The 20,457-nt window shown below is 32.8% G+C and overlaps 1 protein-coding gene across 1 annotated transcript; it reads right to left on the reverse strand.

The window, feature by feature from the left end:
* Nucleotides 1–1,212: 1,212 nt before the first annotated feature.
* Nucleotides 1,213–2,142, reverse strand: LOC149544284 (uncharacterized). The gene has a single exon (XM_089795946.1). The coding sequence runs from the start codon at nt 2,140–2,142 to the stop codon at nt 1,651–1,653; it is 492 nt and encodes a 163-aa protein (XP_089652072.1). The 3' UTR covers nt 1,213–1,650.
* Between the last annotated feature and the right edge of the window lie 18,315 nt (nt 2,143–20,457).

The raw sequence follows: 20,457 nt of genomic DNA on the forward strand, positions 1-20,457 counted from the left end.
ATGACTTGTTTGGATTGTGAGTATTATCTTCCTTTCTTTTCTCGCATCCCCTCTTTATTGGGTATCGATGCTTTTAGACCTTTCTAACTGTTCTCTTTATTTCTTACCATCCTCATCTTTATTCCCTAAGGACAACCATTGCCAAATCATATTCAAAATTAAAATATGCAGGACTGAAACTATTGAGAATGGCAATATCAATAGCAATATTAGGAATAATGGAAAAAGCCTTTGGATTGTCTATATATCAAGTTCTCATTAGATTTATTCTACATTTTTATTTTACCACGTCATTCCAGGGGTTGATCATTTTGTTAGGTATTTTAAGGGTAACTTTTAACCCTAGAGTCCTCCGAAGAAGGAATGCTCTCAACATTAGATCCAACAGAATCAACCAGTTCTTGATTTGGTTTGTGAGAAGCTTTGACTACTACCAGCTCATCTTCAAAGAGTAGGTCAATTTAGGAGACTATATTCTCACCTCGTCCAACCTCTAAAAATGGAAGTGAGAAATTATTCTTTTCATTCAAATAAATAAAGGAACCCTCTTTATTAAATTTACCATCCTTTGAAACAGAGCACGCCAACTTATACGTCTCAAGAGCCCCCCAATTATTATTATCTGAGATGATAAAGCTTTGAACTTTATCAGGAATATTATTCCTTTATTTATCTCCTGATTGTAGATTGTTATCCTCCTTATTCTAGAAAACAACTTTACTGCCAATCTTCTCTCATATGATCAATAATTTTTTTTCCTTGGAAGAAAATAAGAATTGAACTAACTGAATAACTCCATTCCACGTGAAACAGTCGAAACTCGGACTATATGGAAAGCAACTTTGTAATCTCAACAAAGGGCAACAACGAGATCAAATCTCTAGCATTGAAATGAGGAAGAGACACTGGTCAATCCATAACTTGCAATATATATAACCCAGAAGTTTAAAATGATCAGGAATAAATTCCTCATATATTAACACCAAGACTTTACCCTTTTTCCTTTTACATCTTACAATAACTAGCAATGAAAATAAATGTAATGAAACGCTAAAGCCCACACTAAATCCATCGCAGAAGCTCGATCTACACTCTGGGATGAGCTTGAAGAGTAAGCTTCCACAATATAAATGTCCACATGTCACAAACCTCTGACAGGGAAGACACCATGTCACTTATTGAAAGGAAAAGAGAAAAATAGAAACACAAACAAAGATAAAAACTTATTTGTATTGATTGTTCAAAACATATAGATTGCCTCTGATTTATAGAGGACTTCAAGTCACAAAAACTAAGAGTCATACAACTCAAAGAAATCTGCAACTTAACAACTCTAATCTACAGTGTAGAGTAGAACCAATACAAACAAACAGACTCAGACATGGATAACAGATGATAAGATAGTTATCCATCTTGTTAGGCAATGCTGGCAGATATATAGGAAACATGCAAAAATAGTCTTCAACAGACAATCTGTCCTGCCAGTTCAGTTTCAACTGACTGTGTGCTGATAGAGGAATGTAGGAGAAATTACTTCCAACACTCATGGCCTACGGCAGTTAAGATTTATTATAATATATATAAAGATGCCCAAATAGTGATGACACCTCATTTTATTTAAGTCTAATTAAGACAAATAATGAAGTGAATCTAATAGCCTCCTCCACTGCGGCCACCACCAGAACCAGACCCAGCTCCATAACCCGAGCCACTTTCAGAACCACTTCCATACCCACTGCCTGACCCAGAGCCCGAACCATACCCACTCCCACCACCTTCACCATGCCCACTCCCAGACCCAGCACCATACCCACTCCCCGAACCACCACCCTGGCCGCCTGCTCCTGAACCTGCATAGGAGCCGGCACCAGAGCCCACACCAGATCCGGCTCCAGAGCCTGCGCCAGAGCCCGAGCCTGAACCAGATCCAGACACAGAACCAGACCCAGAGGCCGAGCCACTTCCACTTCCACTTCCACTTCCACCAAGACCTAGACCTAGACCTCCACCCACACCCACATCTACACCCAAACTTCCCCCTCCGCCGAGGTCCACCCCCAGATCACTTCGTACAACCCTACCTTCCACACTGCATGAGATCACAAGTGTAGCGACCAAGACAAACAACTTGTAATTCCCCATTCTATCTATCTCGACCTTCTACTGATTATTGATTTCCTACCAGACTTCGAATGGTTTCTGCTTTGAATCTATATAGTGAAGTGAAGAATGAATGGGAAATGAATACAAAGGCTTTTATTTATAGACATGAAAGTGGAGGAAAGGATAAGCGAGTTTGTGAAATTATTTGGTTTTTCGTGCGATAGAAAGCATAGGAACGTGTCCCTGGTGGAGTAACCTTTAGTGCTCCATTACTTGATAGTGGGCAACCAGCGATATAGTATTATAAATAAATCGTTGTACGATCTTGATGGTGGATTTCACAAGCAAAATGACTTCTTTATGTCAACTGTCATGTGCTAGTGTCAGGGGTTTTAAACAAGAAATGAATTGATAAAACATCCACTTATTTTGGACGTTATAATTCTGTGAATAAGATTTATAACTAGCTGCTTTGGTTGAAATGGATGACGGATTTAGTAACCTTCTCATTATTTTTGCTCCTGTTGCACAGCAAGACTGGATCAGATGTGGATTAGAATATACTTTCCTTCCCTATTTATATCATCTTATTACATACTTTGCTTTATCTATTTATTGGATAGTTAGATTGATTTTTTCTTTACTATATCAAGTGAATTGTATATTTGTTTCTAGATAGTTTATGGTAATCTATGGTAATACGTGGCTATTGTATATATATATATATATATATAGCTTATCTTTTGTAAGATTTGAACTTGAGATCTTTATTTTTAAAAGATTAAATTCTCCACATCAAAAATTTATTACACATTCTATATTAATTTTAGGTGACAGATTTTAAATATTATATAAAGAATCCGTAGATGTATTATTTCTTTAGTTTTCTTGTATTAAAAGAGATTTCATTATCTGAATATTGCATAATGATTATATTTTCATATTCTTTCAATTATGAACAGTCAACTAATATTATTAATATGACTTCTTTTAATCTCCAAAAATTCTTTCATACCAACACTACACTAGATATACATAAATTCTTAGACACTACATTTAACTAGTTGGTTAGCTTACATAATATTGAGTCTAAATTGAAAAATAATTTGTGCAGATTATGTAGGTGTATTTATCAATATTGATTAACTTGAGTAATAGGTAGTTGTCATTATCATTAAATTATTTCGAGTGGAATAGTGTTGAATCCTCAAAATTCAAGATGTCTTATTTCAAAGAAGCTTCTTAGGTTTATCAAAATCCATGTACACGTATTTCTTCTATTTGAAAGCAATGTGTACAAAGTGTCATGAGTGAAGTCAATTCTCAATACATAGGATTCCAAGTGTGAGGATACGGCTTCTATAAAGATTGTATATCTACCTTCTTAGAAGATTGACTAATGTCATCAAGTCGATGCACATGTAAGAAATTTATTAAAGATAAATATTCAAATATAATACATAATTAAAAAATTAACATGTACTCAAAGAATCTTAGTTAATGAATTTGCTTGACTTTAGACAAAAATTGAAAGTCTCAATATATATATTTGTGTGTGTGTGTGTGTGTGTGTGTGTAGACACACACACACACACATATTTGTACACATACACATATATGTATATCTATATGTGTATATATACATATATACATATGTATATGTAGATGTATATATATGTACCTACATATACAAATACATATCTATGTACATGCACATGTATATGTATATGTATGTATATACATATACATACATACATATGCACATGCATACATACATATGTACATACAAACATACAGATATAGTATGATTACTTAAATGAGAGAGCTATATCGTATCATAAGTGTTTCAATAGTTAGATGACTTCAATGAGTCTTAGTCTTTGGACAAGGTGTGTCTATCCAACTTATATAGATGCATATATTATTAGAGTACATGTCTATGTCAATTGAACAATCAAATTTTATCTTCTATGGATAGATTCCTATTTCATATGAATAGATTCTTGAGTATATAGATGCATAAAATAACAAATAATGTGTATTAAAAAACTTAAACAAAAATGTGTGGTTTTTTTAGGTATGTGTATTGGGTTATCAAATGTGGTGGAGGTGGGAGAAATGGGTAAATAAAGTGGGGTCTAATATTTGGATTAGAGATTCATTGTTGTTAAGTTGTAAGGAGATGTGAGTTGTTGTTTTTGGGAATATTATAGAGAGTTTATGCCCTAATATTTTATATAAATCTCATCTAGTTCAATATTCAAATGTCTTGTTCAATGGTTTTACACCTTAATTTTATCCAAATTCGACAGAATTTACTTTCTTTTAATTAAAAGTCAAAATCTATCTTTGATCATAGATTACAGGAACCTTATTGCAGTGACATCTCAATTTTTTATGTGGTCTATCTAATTTGATATTGTTTGTGTTGTAAATAAAACTTAAGTTTCTTGGCCTATCTTATTCCTTGTTCCTCTCTTTTAAAGAATTCAATTACCTATGAATTTTTATAGCTTGGTCTTTCCAATTCTTAGAAAATTAGGTTCAATCTTATAACCAACTTCTAGTCACTAAACCACATGCTTCTAAATTTTAAATTTCTCTTATGTGAAGTATAATAAGATCAAATTTCCAAAGATATAGGAAAAAATTTTGCAACCAAAATGGGAAGTATTCTAGATTCTAACATTCTACCTTCCTATAACTAACCTTATGTTGCCAAGTTTTAGTCTTACCCTTTAAATCTTCAAGTCATTGGTATGAAAGTGAGCGTCTATCCAAGATGTGTCTAAGTATCTATTAAGTCACTTACTTCTCATCTTTCCTAAGTGCTATACTTTATTTGTTTTCTAGATCTCCCTTTACATTACCTTTACCTAATCTTTCTAAGTGGGTTTCCTATTTTTCTAGTGTGCATGAGGTCTAGGTGATCTAGGCATGGTTCAAGTGTGTTCTGGCATTCTCCTAATGAGAAGTAAGTGTTCTGCATTTCATTCTCTACTATCTTCCCCTAACATTTGATATCTCGTAGATTCTAAGCTTACAAGCTGATTTTTCCCTTTAATGAACTACATTGAGTATGAATCTAAAGGATGAAGCTGTCACATTGATTAACAAGCAGAGAATATGAAAATTGTCATGATGAAATTTTTTTATGAAGTTGTGAATTGAAGCCAGGATGAATCTCACCCAAATACATGGAGGTAAGATCAAGTGAACTTGAATCTATAGAATATCTATTGCATATTCATGGAAATGAAGTTGTTTAGTTTTGTTTTTGAAGTTGTATGAACTTGAGCCAAATCTCAGTTGCAATGATCAAATAGTTGAGCACAAGGTTGAATGAACCATTTATTGGCTCATAATCAATAATGTATGCTCAAGATCTAGTTTCAAAGACATCAGATTAAAGTAAAGAAATAAAGTGTTGTTTGTTGTACTTCATTCCAAGAAATGTTTTTGGGAAAAGAGTTTTCCACCTAAAGGAAATGAGAAAGGCCACTTCTCTCAAGAAGTTAGTGAAGGAGATGTAGTGTTAAAAGTTTTAGGCAGAAAGTGAAAGAACAAAGTGTGCAAGCCATTTCAATATATTCCTTGTGCTATGATTTTAGATAGAAGGAAAATGGGTTTGCAAAAAAGCTAAGTGTCTCTCTCTCTCTTCCACATGCTTTAATCTTATTAAGTATATCTACATTTTAGACTCTAAAGAAAAGTAAGGCACCTTGTGAAAAGATAAAGAAATTGTATTCTTAAGTGATTATTAGTCATATCAGTTTACTTTAAGTAAAGTAAGAGACTTTTGGAGAACTTAGTATTTTATATACAAATGAATGGAAAGTTTAAATAGTTGTTACTCATGGAATTAAATGTAAATCCTATCCTTATAATCATTAGTCAAAATTAATTTTGTTCGTGTGCCAGTAACATTCTAATTCCTAAAGCTATTTCATCAAGATTACATGCAATTGGTTTCTTTAAGTATATTTTAATGACTATTTATCAAGAACTACATCTTGTGCAATCATAGCAAATGGAAATCAGAGCTACTAGTTATGATAATTTAATTGGCCTGAAGAGTGAGTTAAGAGAGCTTACAGACACATCTTTCAAATTCTATGACTTAGGTGATCTTCATAGAAGAATTAATTCTTAACTCATTCACCCAATCACTCAAAAACTTAAAGAGAGTAAACTGGTTGAAGTAGTTGGTTTTCCTATGGTAGTGCATGCACCTAAGCTTGTAACGAAATGCATCAAAATATACAATGTGGAAAAGAAGTAGATTTTTTTTCCTGACCAACCTATTCTAATATCAATAAATAAGGCATTGGTGTAGTCCATAATTGGTGTTCCTAATAAGGAGCAGTATTGTGATGTCAATTTTGGGTCATCTATGTCCATGTTCAATGATAAGAAGACCCTTAAATGGGAAGACATGTAGAGGACATGGTTTCAAACTACTTGCTCAAAGAAGAGAAAAATGTCGAAGATCCTTTTTGGCATGAATCTTAAATGAGAGATTAAGAATATCCTCACACTCCTCCTCGGACTAAAAGGAAAAGAGGAGATTTTGGAGTTCATTGAGCAACATTTATTCCTAGTACAAGCAATACTTATTGAGAATATGGAGATCGACATGGCACAAATAAATTGTGATGAAATCTCCTCATGGTTGAATTCGACCAGAGGATTCAATCAATTCTACATGTCCTCTTATTTGATCTATGCTTTGGAAACTCACCACTTGTGGCCTAGCTTGCCTAGTGTTGGAAGCATGAATGCTAATGATATTCCTATCGAGGAGTATTTTAAAAACATGGTTAGATCATTATCATGATGATATGTTACATTCTTGACTATATTTGTCATTGATGTCAATATAGAAGCTTTTTGTGGTATCTAACAAAAGAACAACAATAACGATCAAGTTCATACAAACAAATCATTGAAGCATTTTCACTAAGTTGAGTTAAAGGGAGATACTGCTAAGTGACTAGTATAGGAAGCTAACCTCATAAACATAAGATATTGAGTTTGGAAGAAGTTATGCAAGTTTTGGTGAAGACTGTTCTGAGATAGAATTTACAAAAGCATATTATGGTAAACTTGTTATATCTCTTAGTAGATTTCTTATCTTGAGAAGTAAGGTTAAAGGCCCATAAAAGATATGGTGGATATGACATGGTTAAGATTGCTTCTCATAATATTACATGTGCAAAAAGTTATTCAAGTTAAAAGGAAACAAATTAATGTTATCGCTAAGTATAACATGTTCTTAATGAGGTCATATATAATTAATTGAGAATATGAAATAGCTGACTCAGGGAATTGTTTTATGGATTCAGTATAAAGGAAGGGCATTTTCCTTTGTTATGTATGAATGAAGAAATGATAGCAATAAGCAAAAAGAGTAGAACAAAAGAGAAACAAGTTGATATGTGAGGATAAGTAGAGCAAAGAAAATTTGGATGGAACTTCGTTGCCAAGGTTTTATTCTGAGATCTAAGGTTTGATATTTGGATTTGAGGTTCATGACCTAGTCTACAAGGTCTGATAGTGATTATTCTGGTTGACAGGATAGAGGAAAGAGGATTAAAAAAAAGTACAAACAAAGATTTCTACAAGGAATAGTTGAGAGATTAGTTGTATAGTGAAGTTCAGTGGTCTTGCACTAGAAGTTGTTTGGACAGTTTGTCCTTCTACCTTCTACAACTCCTAATAGGGTTGGAATCTATAAGAATTTGGTATAGCTATTATACCATGCAATATTTTTTCTCAAGGAAAAATGGTTTCAAGATCAAGAAGCTCAATAGATAGCACAAGAGAGATAAATGATGATCAAATGAGAATGGATATCTGACACGTCAGATCTATCAACTCAGCCCTGAACATGTCAGATCTGCCACATCATCCCTAGATAGGTCATCATCAAATAGGCCCAACACATCATCTATACAGCTCTACCACATCATCAGACCATACTACCACGTCAGTCGAGTAACCTTTTTTTGTTGATGTCACCATTTTAATGTCCTAAAATTGATGCCCATTTGACCATCACCAACAAGCTAAATTGCACTACCATGATGGTTGTTTGGACATGAAATTTAACCCATCAATTTCTAAACATCATCAAGGAAGTCCCCTCACCATATGTAGTTTTGATTTGATAGTCCAACTTTGGGAGGCCATATCTCAGTTATTCGAACTCCAAATTAGGTGCTTTTTTTTTTTGGCTAGAATTTCCTAAAATTTTTAGTGGTGCTATTATTTTCTAGTTTTTGTGCATGGATTTGTTAGAAAATTCATTTTTTGGCAACTATACCTATCCAATCCTACATTTCACAACTTCAAATGCTCCGTACGAGCTCATCTAGACACATATTCAGGTTTCATTTTTTTTGAAAGTGCATAATTTTTTATCTACTTTCTAGATTTACAATTAGATTATAGGATTTTGTGGATAGAAATACTACTTTCAAAAATAGTTCCTTCATTGCATTGTATTGCTTTGATCAAACCTCAAAATTATTGTATATTTGAGTTACATTGGTAAGTACCAAATTTGAACTTCAAGAGGAGGTTGTAAATAGAAAAATTAGAAGTTCACTTATGCCTAAATTGGCAAGTGGCTATTGTAATTGCACTAAATATAAAGTTCCTAAAGCATTCATTTGTGGGGATTTCCTTGATTTATTTTTTCATTTTGGGAGTGCATACATTATTTGATCTCACGGATTCATGTCAAAAGTGTCACTTTGGTTTAAGATTCAAATTGACAAAAGGGAACTATCAAAATGGAGTGCTTTGATGATCGATCATCTAGGAGAACATAAGGAAGTGTTTCCTTATCTATATTCAAAGATATTTCTACCTAATACTAATTTGGGGCATCTATCTCTTCTTCTTTTCTTTATGTGTAACAGTGTGAGTAAGGAATCTTTTGCTCCTTTTAGTAAAGCAAGTAGTCCTCATTATGTTTGGATGTGTCTTTGGGAAGCATATGGAGATCCATGATTCCCTCTATTACTAGAGGAAATTCTACCTCCAGTCACTCTAGTTATGGTACTTACAACTCCAATTGAGATCATACCTCCTAATGCTCTTGTTGCTTCTACTAATCCAGTTCTAGCCACAGATGCTTCTAATTTAGTGCAACAAGAAATACCATGTCTTCCTATTTTAGCTTCATGGGATGACTTTCTTCTAGACATTGTAGTGTTGTGTGTGGAGTCTTACACTGAAGATGTGGCAAACATTATTGATGACATCCATCTTCTCTTTTTTGAGGAGAATTCTTCTTCACTTGTTGTGAGGGAACACTCTGACCCTCAACCACTTGATCTTTCCTTTGAGACTGACATGATTGTGGACACTTCTTTTCAGCAATTAGAGGAGGAGTCTTTTACTTCAAAAGAGACATATAGTCTTTGGAGATTGTATTCCAGTTTCCTCAGACATCATATCTTTTTAGGATTCTTCCTACTAGTTGGGGAGCATTCTCTACTACACCTATGGCACCACTTCTTCCTATAAGGAGGAACTTCATTCATTTTTCATGGTGCGGCTTCTTCTGTCATTAAGGAGCTTCTTTCATGGGTGTGCATTCATCATTGAGGGGAGGTTGCATTGCTTCTCTTCTGATATCTTCCTATAAGGATGATTCCTTATCTTTGGATTTTGATTCACTTTTATACATGGACATGTTATCTTGTGTGCCACCTTCTTTTGGGCATCCACCAAATTAGCTTTTGGCATCTACATTCATCAAGGACTTGTGAACATATGAGTAGACTTCACAGGTAGCATCCATATCATACTGCATATGGATTCCTCATCCATCTTCCTATGATCCACAATGGGAAGTATACTTGCACCTACACTTGGTGTATCTTCTTCCTAAAGGGAGAAATGTCATTTATAGGTATTGGATACTTTTTTGTCTTCATGACATCCTTGCAGGAGATTATTCAATATGGGGGCATACCATCATGTTTTTTTTTTTTTATGGGGGATATATGCTTGTACATGCATGATGTATGTCATACTAGGGTGGTCTTGATTACTCCATCCTTGCATGCATCTTGTATTTCTTCATCTCTCTTTTTGGAGGAGGTTTTTTTCATCTTTCTCCATTTCTCGAAGAGATTGCATTGCATTATATAGTATTGTGTGTAGATCATTGCATTTGTACATAGGCACCTAACATGACCTAGTAGTCGAGACCCACATTGCATATTGAATTTATCTTTGTGAGCTTAACTGCATTCCCCTAAGTTTTACTTAAGGGGTGGTGTTAGTGTAAATAATTAATTACTATTTACGCTTTACTAAAAGTTACTTAGGTTAATGCATTATTATATTAGTTTTCATGCAAATGCCTAGAAGTATGTGTTGTCATATGAGCTTTCTTGTTGACAACAAAGGAGTTAGCAACTTATTTTAAGCACATGGTGTCTACAACATCTCTTCATGAAATACACATTGTTCTTCTTATCCTCTCATTGTTGCATGTACATTCATGCACAATGGAGGATAATCCACTTTTGGTGGACATGTGCTTAGTTTTGATACTTATCACTTTACTGACTCCTAGGTATTCTAGATGCCTTTATATACAAGCACTTCTAGTGTGTATTAATAAGTTATTCATTCTCATATTGTTATTATGATCATACATTGTTGGTCCACATTGTGCTAAGTTCTTGAGCTTGTTGATCTTGGTGTCATTTTTCCCTAAGGAAAATTCTTACAGAACCTTATAACAAGGATTCAAAGTCTCCTAATAAGGACTCTAATGTATTAAATATGTTTCAAGACTCCTAATAGGCTCCATCCTCATATATATATATATATATATATATATATATATATATGGGGATGGAGCCTATTAGGAGTCTTGAAACATATTTAATACATTAGAGTATGGGCATCATTACCACTGGGGTATCCCTCTGATCAAGGGTTTCCCTAATTATCAAATCTAATGTAATTGTGTGTGTGCATCTTGTTATGGTTGTTGTTTACTTTGATTGAATGGTTAAAATTAATTAACATTGATAAATTTTTTAATTGGATAACTGATTCACCCCCCACCCCTCCCCCCACTCTCACTTATCATGATGGACTATTATTTCTAGCAATTGGTATCAGAGCATTAGGTCCTTGAAGATAAGTTTAAAAAATTTAGGAGTTCCATAGAAAACATATTTAGACAGGATACTCTAAAGTTTGATGGAACAAATTATGACAACTAGACGGAATAGATGAAGAGACATCAATTGTGTATAGGTCCATGTTATTGGATCTTGACAAAGTAAAAAAGAGACAATAATTTCTGAAAGTGCATTGGAAACTTGTACTAGGGATGAGAGAGATTCATGTGCAACATGAGAGCTAGAGAAGTACTATTGTCTGCACTTCTTCAAATAGAGTACAAGTAGGTAAAATCACTTAATACTTCTCATGAGATTTGGAAAGCTTTGGAAAATAGTTTTGAAGGTGATGAACATTCTAAGAAATTGAGTCTAAAAAGCTAGATTTGTGCATTACAAGATGCTAAAATGAAGGATGATGAATCCATAAGAACATATGTAGGTAGGATATAAACAAATTTCTATGGTATCAGATCTCAAAGAGGAACCAAGAAGAATGATGACGTGATCTAAACTTGACATTGAAGAGTTTAATGACACCATTTAAGAAAATAGTTCAAATCCTATAGTTGTTGATCTCTCGTACCAAAGATTTAACCAAGGAAACATTACTTGGGAGACTTGAAGTAGTTGAGAAAGAGCTTAAACAGTCCAAAGAATTGTCCAGAATAGAGATAGCTTTCAATTCCCTAAACATTCAACCTAATATATCAAGGAGCATAAGTGCTAGAGGAGATTTTGCTAGCAGTATTAGAACTGATGAGGATAGAAAGATAGAAAAAGGAGTAGCCCTTCTTATAAGAAGATAAAAAGATGGTAAGAAAATCTTTAATTGTTGGACTTGTAACAAGTTTGTTCATTATGCATCTAAGTGTCCTAAAAGAGAAAAAATGTATAAAGAAAAGTTTAAACATAGAAGAGAGAGAGATTGTTTGTATGTCAATGAAGAAGATAAATCTTATGAACATGAAGTAAGGATTGGTGATGATGAAATAGGATTCATGGATATTAAAGAAGAAAGTCTAGAGAAAATGGCTTTGGTATCATAGGTTGAAAAGAAATATGATTGCATAATTAACAGTGGTTGTTCACATCGTATGACTGGTGATATGAACAAGTTTGTTGACTTCAAAAGTTATGATGGAGGCATTGTTAGAGTTGGAAATAATACAACTCGTCATGTTAAAGGTATTGGATCTATAACTCTTGATGGTAAGACTTTAAATCTGAGGATGTATACTTTTTTGATGGTTTGAAACATAATATTTTGAATGTAAGATAGCTAGTGGATATAGGTTATTAGTTACAATTGGTAGAGAAGGCATGCATGATTAGAGACAAAGATGGAAAAATAATTGGAACAAGAACTAGATCTAGAGGTAATTTATTTCAGCTAAATCTCACTAAAATTACATGTTTAGTTGCAAAGGTAGATGATAGTTGGTTATAGCATAATAGATTTTGTCATATGAACTTTGATAGCATTATGAAAACTAGTAGTATGGTTTCCGTTAGAGATTTGCCTAAGATTTTAAAGCTTACAAACACAATTTGCAAGGAGTGTATATTGCCAAAGCATAATAAAGCTTCTTTTCCTAGCAAGAAGTTTACTACTATAGAAAATCTGAAAATTATGCACATTGATCTTAGTGGTCTTACAAAGACTAAAGGATTCTATGGTGAAAGGTATTTCATGATTATTGTTGATGACTTTTTTAGAATGATGTGGGTTGCATTTTTTAAAGAGAAATTTGAGGCATTTGACAAGTTCAAGATATTCAAGAATAGAGTTAAGAATGAATTAGTTATGAAGATTAAATGTTTAAGATTAGATAGAGGGGGAGAATTTACTTCAAATGAGTTTAGCATCTTTTGTGAAGCTAATAAAATCAAAAGATAGTTACCAGCTCCTAGAACCCTTGAAGAAAATGGTATTGTAGAAAGGAGAAATGGGTCAATAACTAAAGTAGCAAGAGTTATGTTAGTTGAGAATGATGTATCGAAGATGTTTTCGAGAGAAGCTAGGTAAAAGCACAAAGTTGTGTCACCTTTTAGGCTGACTTATCAGAACCACTAAATTTGAGTATTTTTATCTAAACGTCAAATTTTTTTCAAACATATTATCTAGATAAATTAATTCTAACTAAGTTATATATGGTCTCGCACTTTTCCAATTAGAAATGTCCATTAAATGCATGTTTTATACTAGTTTGTATCCAATTACTAAAGAAATAGAATCATTTCAAAAATTTGACATGTCAATCACTCTTACTATTTTTTGTAATTTTTTTTAATAATATATAAACATCATTTTATAAATCTCAAATTTAGAATATTCTCATATATATTTTATAGTGTTTTAATTAGAAATAGTATATTGTAATTAAAAAAATTCTACTAGCATGTATTTTAACACTCAAAAGAAGTTGATTCTAAGAAATAAAAAATATTAAACAAAATAAATTTTTTTAAAATTATATGACATTCTAGAGGAGAGAGTCCTTTTCTAGAATGTATAATCTTTCTTCTAATTAGAATACATTTATTTTGAAAAATGTGGTGGGAGATGAAAACTATTGATTTTAGGTGAGTTGAAATTTGAATCATTATAAAAGATAAAATATAGCTCTAAAGCCCATTTTTATTTTTGAATGTTCTGTGTGTGTGTGTGTGTGTGTGTGTGTGTGTGTGTGTGTGTGTGTGTTTTATCTATGACATAGCCTGAGATTAAAGAGAAATAAGTTCATTTCAATATAATTTTGTGGTGGGAACTAGACCCTTAATTTTCAACATTTTTCAGCAACTAAAAACGTATCTATAAAAATTAGCAAAATATATCAATTCTTATTCCAAATAATTACTAAAAACTATAATTCTAAACTTCATCCATTTCTATACATTTTTTTTGTTTAATTCATTATCAAATTCTAAATATAGTACCAATTTTATTTCATTGAAGGTGAGTAGTTATACTTTTGTTAGCCTTTTCCTTTACAAAAGGGTGAAACAAGTTTGTGCTTTTACCTAGCTATGAATATAGTAGTCTACACTATGAATAGAGTGCAACTTATGAAAGACACAAAATATACCCCTTATGAACTATGGTTTGGTCACTCACCTATAGTTAAGTATTTTAGAATTTTTTGTAGCAAATGTTATATCAAAAGATATTGTGATATTGGTAAATTCAAGATGCTAGAAGTGATGAAGGTGTGTTTCTTGGTTAATCATTAGAAAGTAGAGCTTATAGATGCTATAATTAAAGAACTAAGACTATTATTGAAAGTGCCAGTGTAAGAGATGATAAGAAATTCAAGATACAAGAAAGAATAGTTTACTACAATTCTGATGATGAGAATGTTGTTGTTACTAAACCAAGGAATTATGAAGTATTCTTTGAGACTAACAATGATTTATAGAATGAAGGAGAGAAAAGGAAAGAAAAAAGTTTGGAACCTAAAACAGAGCTAAGAGTTGAGATAACAACCCCTACTTCTGGTAAGAATATGACAAAGAATCATCCACCACAGTAGATCATTGATAGCAGAGATAAAGGTGAGATGACAAGAAGTAGAATCAATGAAGAACTATGTCCAATATCTCAAGTAAAACCAAAGAATGTAGATGAGGCATGTAAAGATGACTATTGGAAATAAGCTATGAAAGGAGAATTGGATCAAATAATGAAGAATGAGACATGGGAATTGGTCCCTAGAACAATAGACAAGAATGTGATAGGAACAAAATCAGTATTCAAGAACAAGATGAATGAACAAGGTGAAGTTGTAAGGAACAAAGAAAGATCGGTATATAAAGGTTACTCATAGCAAGAAGGAATCTTTATTTTACATATTTAATATTTAAAATATCTATTGAAAATGTTTGGTTTGGAAATGTGAAAACTAGTTGGAGCACCTATGGTAATTGGACACAATTTATCTACAAAGGATGAGACACCTACTATTGAGCAGAAGAAATACAAAAATTATGATTAGAGGATTTCAGTATCTAACTCACACAAGGCTGGTTATAGAAAATATAGTTGGAATTGTTGCAAGATTTTAAGTTGATCCCAAAGAAGCACATTACACAATAGTTAAAAGGATATTTAGGTATCTGAAGAGAACACTAGAGTTCAGATTGTGATATGACAAATCTAATAATTTCACTTTATATGCTTATACTAATGCTTATTGGGTAGGTAGTATGGATGACAAAAAGAGCATCACTAGTGGAGCATTCTTTCTTGGAGGAAGATTGGTTTCTTGGTTAATCAAGAAGTAGGAATATATCTCATAGAGTATAGTAGAGGCAAAATATATTGTAGCAACGAAAAATTGTAATCAAGTTGTTTGGATGAAGTTGATGCTGAAGGATATAAGGATAGAATTTAGTGAACCTATTGTCATACATTGTGATAATACAAGGATAGTGAATATGTCTAATAATCCAATGTTGCAAATCTAAGACTAAGCATATTTCTATCAAATATCACATGTTGAGAGAGAACATTGTAGAAAAGGAAATTGGATTGGAGTACGTAAGCACCAGAGAATAGATTGTAGATATTTTCATCAAGACTCTTCCCAAAGAGACTTTTGAGTATTTGTGAGGCATGCTAGGTGTTATGCCCCTACCTAAATCATAGTAGATAATGCAAGAGTGCATCAGTCCAATGATACAAAGCACTATTGTTTGTCTAGACTGTGTGTTGTTGCTTCCTATATTGAGGAGTATTTTTGATGGATAGAGCCATCTAGGACTCCTAATAAATGTTGTTTTGAACAGTGTCTTTGGACACTTAAACAGGTTAGAGATAATTGTCCCAATGATAGATGGTTGTTGAAACCTTTGACATTGATGTCAATGGGGGAGAGATTACAACATGAAAAATAGTCCGATATAGAGCACATTGAGGTATATCAATGGTGGAGATTAATTGATGAAGAGGATTTGAAAATAAAGGATAACAATCTTTTTCAACTAGTATTATTGGAACTAGATGTTTTCATCTATGTTTCCATCAATGCTAAAGGGGAAAACTATTGGAAGCATGAATTTTTTTTTTATTCCTATGGGGAAGTACTGTAGAAACATGATTAGATCATTATCATGATGATATGTTACATTCATGAATATTTTTGTCATTGATGTCAACATAGCAATTTTTTGTGGTATCTGACAGAAGAAAAATGGTAAAGATCATGTTGGTATAGATAGATTGTTGAAGCATTTTCACTAAGAGAGGTTAAAGGGAGATACTACTATGTGTCTAGCATATGAAACTAACCTCAAAAACATAAGAGATTGAGTTTGGAAGAAATTATGCAAGGTTTGGTGAAGACTATTATGAGATAGAGTTTACAAAAGCATGTTTTGGTAAGCTTGTTATATCTCTTAGCAGAGTTGTTATTCTAAGAAGAAATGTTAAAGGCATGTAGAAGAAATGTTGGCTAGATGACGTGGTTAAGCTCACTTGTCATAATATTATACGTATGGAATTTTATTCAAATTAATAGGTGATATATTAATGTTACCACGAAGTATAATGTGTTCTTAATGAAGTCCTATAATAATTAATTGAGAAGGTGTAATAATCAAGTCAAGGAATTTTTTTATGGATTTAGTATAAAGGAAAGGAATTCTCCTTTGTTATGTGTGAATGAAGAAATGATAGCAAGAAGAACGAAGAGTTGAATAGAAGAGAAACAAATTGATATGTGAGGATAAGAAGAATAGAGCGAAGTTAGAGAGAACTTTTTTGCCAAGGTTTTATTTTGAGATCCAATGTTTGATATTTGGATCTAAGGTTCGTGACCTAGTCTAGACAAGGTTTGATAGTGAGTGGTCTAGTTGATAGGATAGAGGAAAGAGGATCAAAGCATACTACAAACAAGTATTCTACAAGGAATAGTTGAGAGATGAGTTGGACAATGAAGTTCAATGGTCTTGCCCCATAATTTGTTTGGATAGTGGGCCCTTCTACCTTCTACAACTCCTAACAGGGTTGGAATCTCCTAATAGGGGTTCAAAGTCTCCTAACTAAGGTTGTTGTTTGACCCCATTGCATTTTAATCCACTATCAATGTGTTCTCTATAGAGTTATGGCTTGAAGAGACCATTGATAGGAAGAAGAGGGGATATGAGGATACAACCCCATCAAAGTACTTGATAACACAAGTCACCTCCTCTCAACCATCAAAGAAGACAAATAAGTAGAAGACAATCACTAATTTGGCTATGGATTCAACACTTATCCATATGCTAGTTGAGATTTTTGAGCCATAAAAAGAAGGTAAATTTCATGAGTTCTCAAAGGATGGCTTCCAGATTAGGACAATGGATTTTGGCATTCCAGTTCATGACTCCATGGTGAACATGTGGAAGTACACCAATGAGAAAATTGAGGATAAGCTAGAAGAGCTTAGAGAAGATAAGGAGATATTGAAGGCCTCAAATAGAGAGTTAGTGGAATACATAAAGTTTGTACTCGAGATCACTTCTTTGAGTCAATTTGACTCTGATGTAGCGGAGAACAATAACTTACTCCTAAAGCTGCAACAAGACAAAAAATTCAGGTAGGTAGATCAGGCATGGGTAGATCAAATGAAGGCTCAAGCTTAACCACTTGTTGAAAACTTGCGAAGCCTAGTATTGGAAGCTCATAAGATCAAGTGGCTTCAAATTATTAGAAAACCATACATAAGGCAATAGACAAGCTGACAAAGGAATTGGCCCTTCTACAAGAAGTAATAGACATGAAGAAAAATGTGTCCATTAATCATGGGATTCTGAAGACAAGGAAGGAGTCACTATTTCACTAGAAGCAATCCTTGGATTTTGTTATAGAAAGTTCCATGGGACCTACAAATGAGCTCAAGGATGTGCATGTCCTAGTGTAAAAGGTCATTGAAAAGTTGTTCCAATATTTGAAGATCTTGTATATAGAGTCCTTCATGCCCACTAATGGCAAGCTTGTGGACATTCAAAGAATAAAATCAAAGTTCTTGGCATTTATTGATGAAGTTGTTGACGCACTCAACTACCAAGTGTCCAAGATCCAAGAGATCTCTACAACAGATGTAATCATAAGGAGGGAAATGGAGAAACTCTAGTCAACAATGGTTAGAATAGATGAACTAATAGAGATGCATAAATACTGGATGGTCTGAGCCCACAATATCATCATTCCAAATTTTTAAGAGCTAGACAATGTAACTGAAGCCATGAAAGCTTATAAAGCCAAATCAATTACTTCTAAAAAGGCATGATGATTTTAATACTTTTCCAAACATCATCCATTCGCCTTCTTCTCTTTCATAATTTTATCCATTCTTGGAATTTTGGTAGTCTCTCTAATGAACAATGATTCAAGCTTGTCCTATTTTTAGTCTTTCTATTCAGAGATGCCCTACAAAGAAATAATCCATGTAACTGATCATTTTGAGAAGGCTTGTAAATTTAATCTTTGATGAAGTTAATAAGATCAAAAAATTTACTTTGGGAAAACCCCTGTAGTTGGGACTACTATGTGAGACTTTGAATTCATTTTAATTTTTTCTATTCATTTTAGTTTAGAATATAGTATATGGAATGAATATGTTGATGTTGAAATTTGAATGAATGTGAATGAACTTTTTTTTGTTTCCTTTGTTCAATAGAATGTATGTCTTACTTTCTTTAGCATAAGAATCTCATTTATTCTTTGTATTGTATGTTGTATTTTTTTTTGTTTAGGATAGTTTGTTGCACAATAAAGCTAGAAGTGAGTGTGTGGAGTAGCTGAGAGATAGACAATCTAGGTATTCTCAAAACATTAGTTAACTATGTAATCTAGGAACTACTTATTTGGCCATCCCTTTCTTTCTTCCTATTTTCATAACTAGTAATGTATGTTTCCATTCCTTGCATTATAAGTCTAAATAGATTGCATATTATGAGTTAGTTCCCCTTCATTTTCCTATTTTGTTTGAAACGTTGAGAAACTTGGTTTTTGCCTCTTCTGCTCTCTAGTTAAGAGCATTACCCAAAACCCAAAAGACAAATTCATTGCATATTTTGCATTCATAAGGGAGTTGTATGTTTCAATTCAGGGGTCTTTGGGAGATTACTATGCTGACCCATTATGTTGTTAACTTTTTTTTTTTCTACAATCCATTGGGTAGTCTAAGAGTCAAGGTATAAACCAAAATATCAAGGAAGAAAAACTATTAACCAACACCTTATTAGTATAAGTTAGTCTAATCTCTTTGAAATTGAAGTAAACTAATTCTTTTATTTATTTTTCATCTATTTACACTCCATTCTTTAGAGAGAGATCAACAATATCAATTGCCTCCATAAAATCCGATATCACCCTACTACTTTTATTCACCCAATCTTTTCTCATTTATAACATGAATGACACATCATCCCCTAATAATTGCATTGTTATTACTTATCACTTTAATCTCATCTTTTATGGACAATATTAAATCCTTCTTTTCTTCTCTATTTATGGAGCTACATACATTAAAAAGAAAGAACCTACAATCTAAATCCACAAATGCAACTTTCTCAACCATTCATGAACATTCATTTCTCAAAATTGCAATGGACATCCTCATACTGTGTCTTCAAAATTCCCCTTTCATAGTCTTTAGTACATCTAGGTGTCACCTTTAAAGAAGAATTTTTTCATCGAGCTTTTTTTTTTATAAAGGAAATTTTCCTATATATTAAATAAAATAAAGATAGATACACTATAAAAATGGGAAAAAAAGGCAATCAATGTCTGTGAAGTAAATTCAGAAGAGATGGGAAGAAAAATTGCTATAATCTAGAAGTATAGACATCAACATTCTCTACAAATATCATCTTTTCAGCATTTAAATGTATTAACTTTAATTAATTCTAGTGATTTTGAAATTTCATGAAACTCTACCAAATTTTAAGAATCCACAGAGAGAGAGAGAGAGAGAGAGAGAGAGAGAGAGTATGTCCATCACATGCCAATTTGGCAAACAAATCGGCCAAAACATTAACCTCTCAATATGTATGATGAATATAAAATTATTGAAGTTGATGCAAGATAAACCAAGCTTTTTGAAGAACATAAAGAAATTTCCTATTAGGAAAAAACCTAAAAATGGTGGCTTAAATAATAGTCATGGAATAAAATTCAATAACCAAATGTTTAAAGCCTTTATGAAGAGAAGCT

The sequence above is a fragment of the Cupressus sempervirens genome, chromosome 8 (genome assembly GCF_028749045.1).
Source record: "Cupressus sempervirens isolate cs-2001-9-10 chromosome 8, ASM2874904v1, whole genome shotgun sequence".
NCBI classification, from domain to species: domain Eukaryota; kingdom Viridiplantae; phylum Streptophyta; class Pinopsida; order Cupressales; family Cupressaceae; genus Cupressus; species Cupressus sempervirens.

Bases quoted from the DNA above. Each gene is read 5' to 3' on its own strand.
- LOC149544284 (XM_089795946.1), bottom strand. From the start codon at position 2,142: ATGGGGAATTACAAGTTGTTTGTCTTGGTCGCTACACTTGTGATCTCA.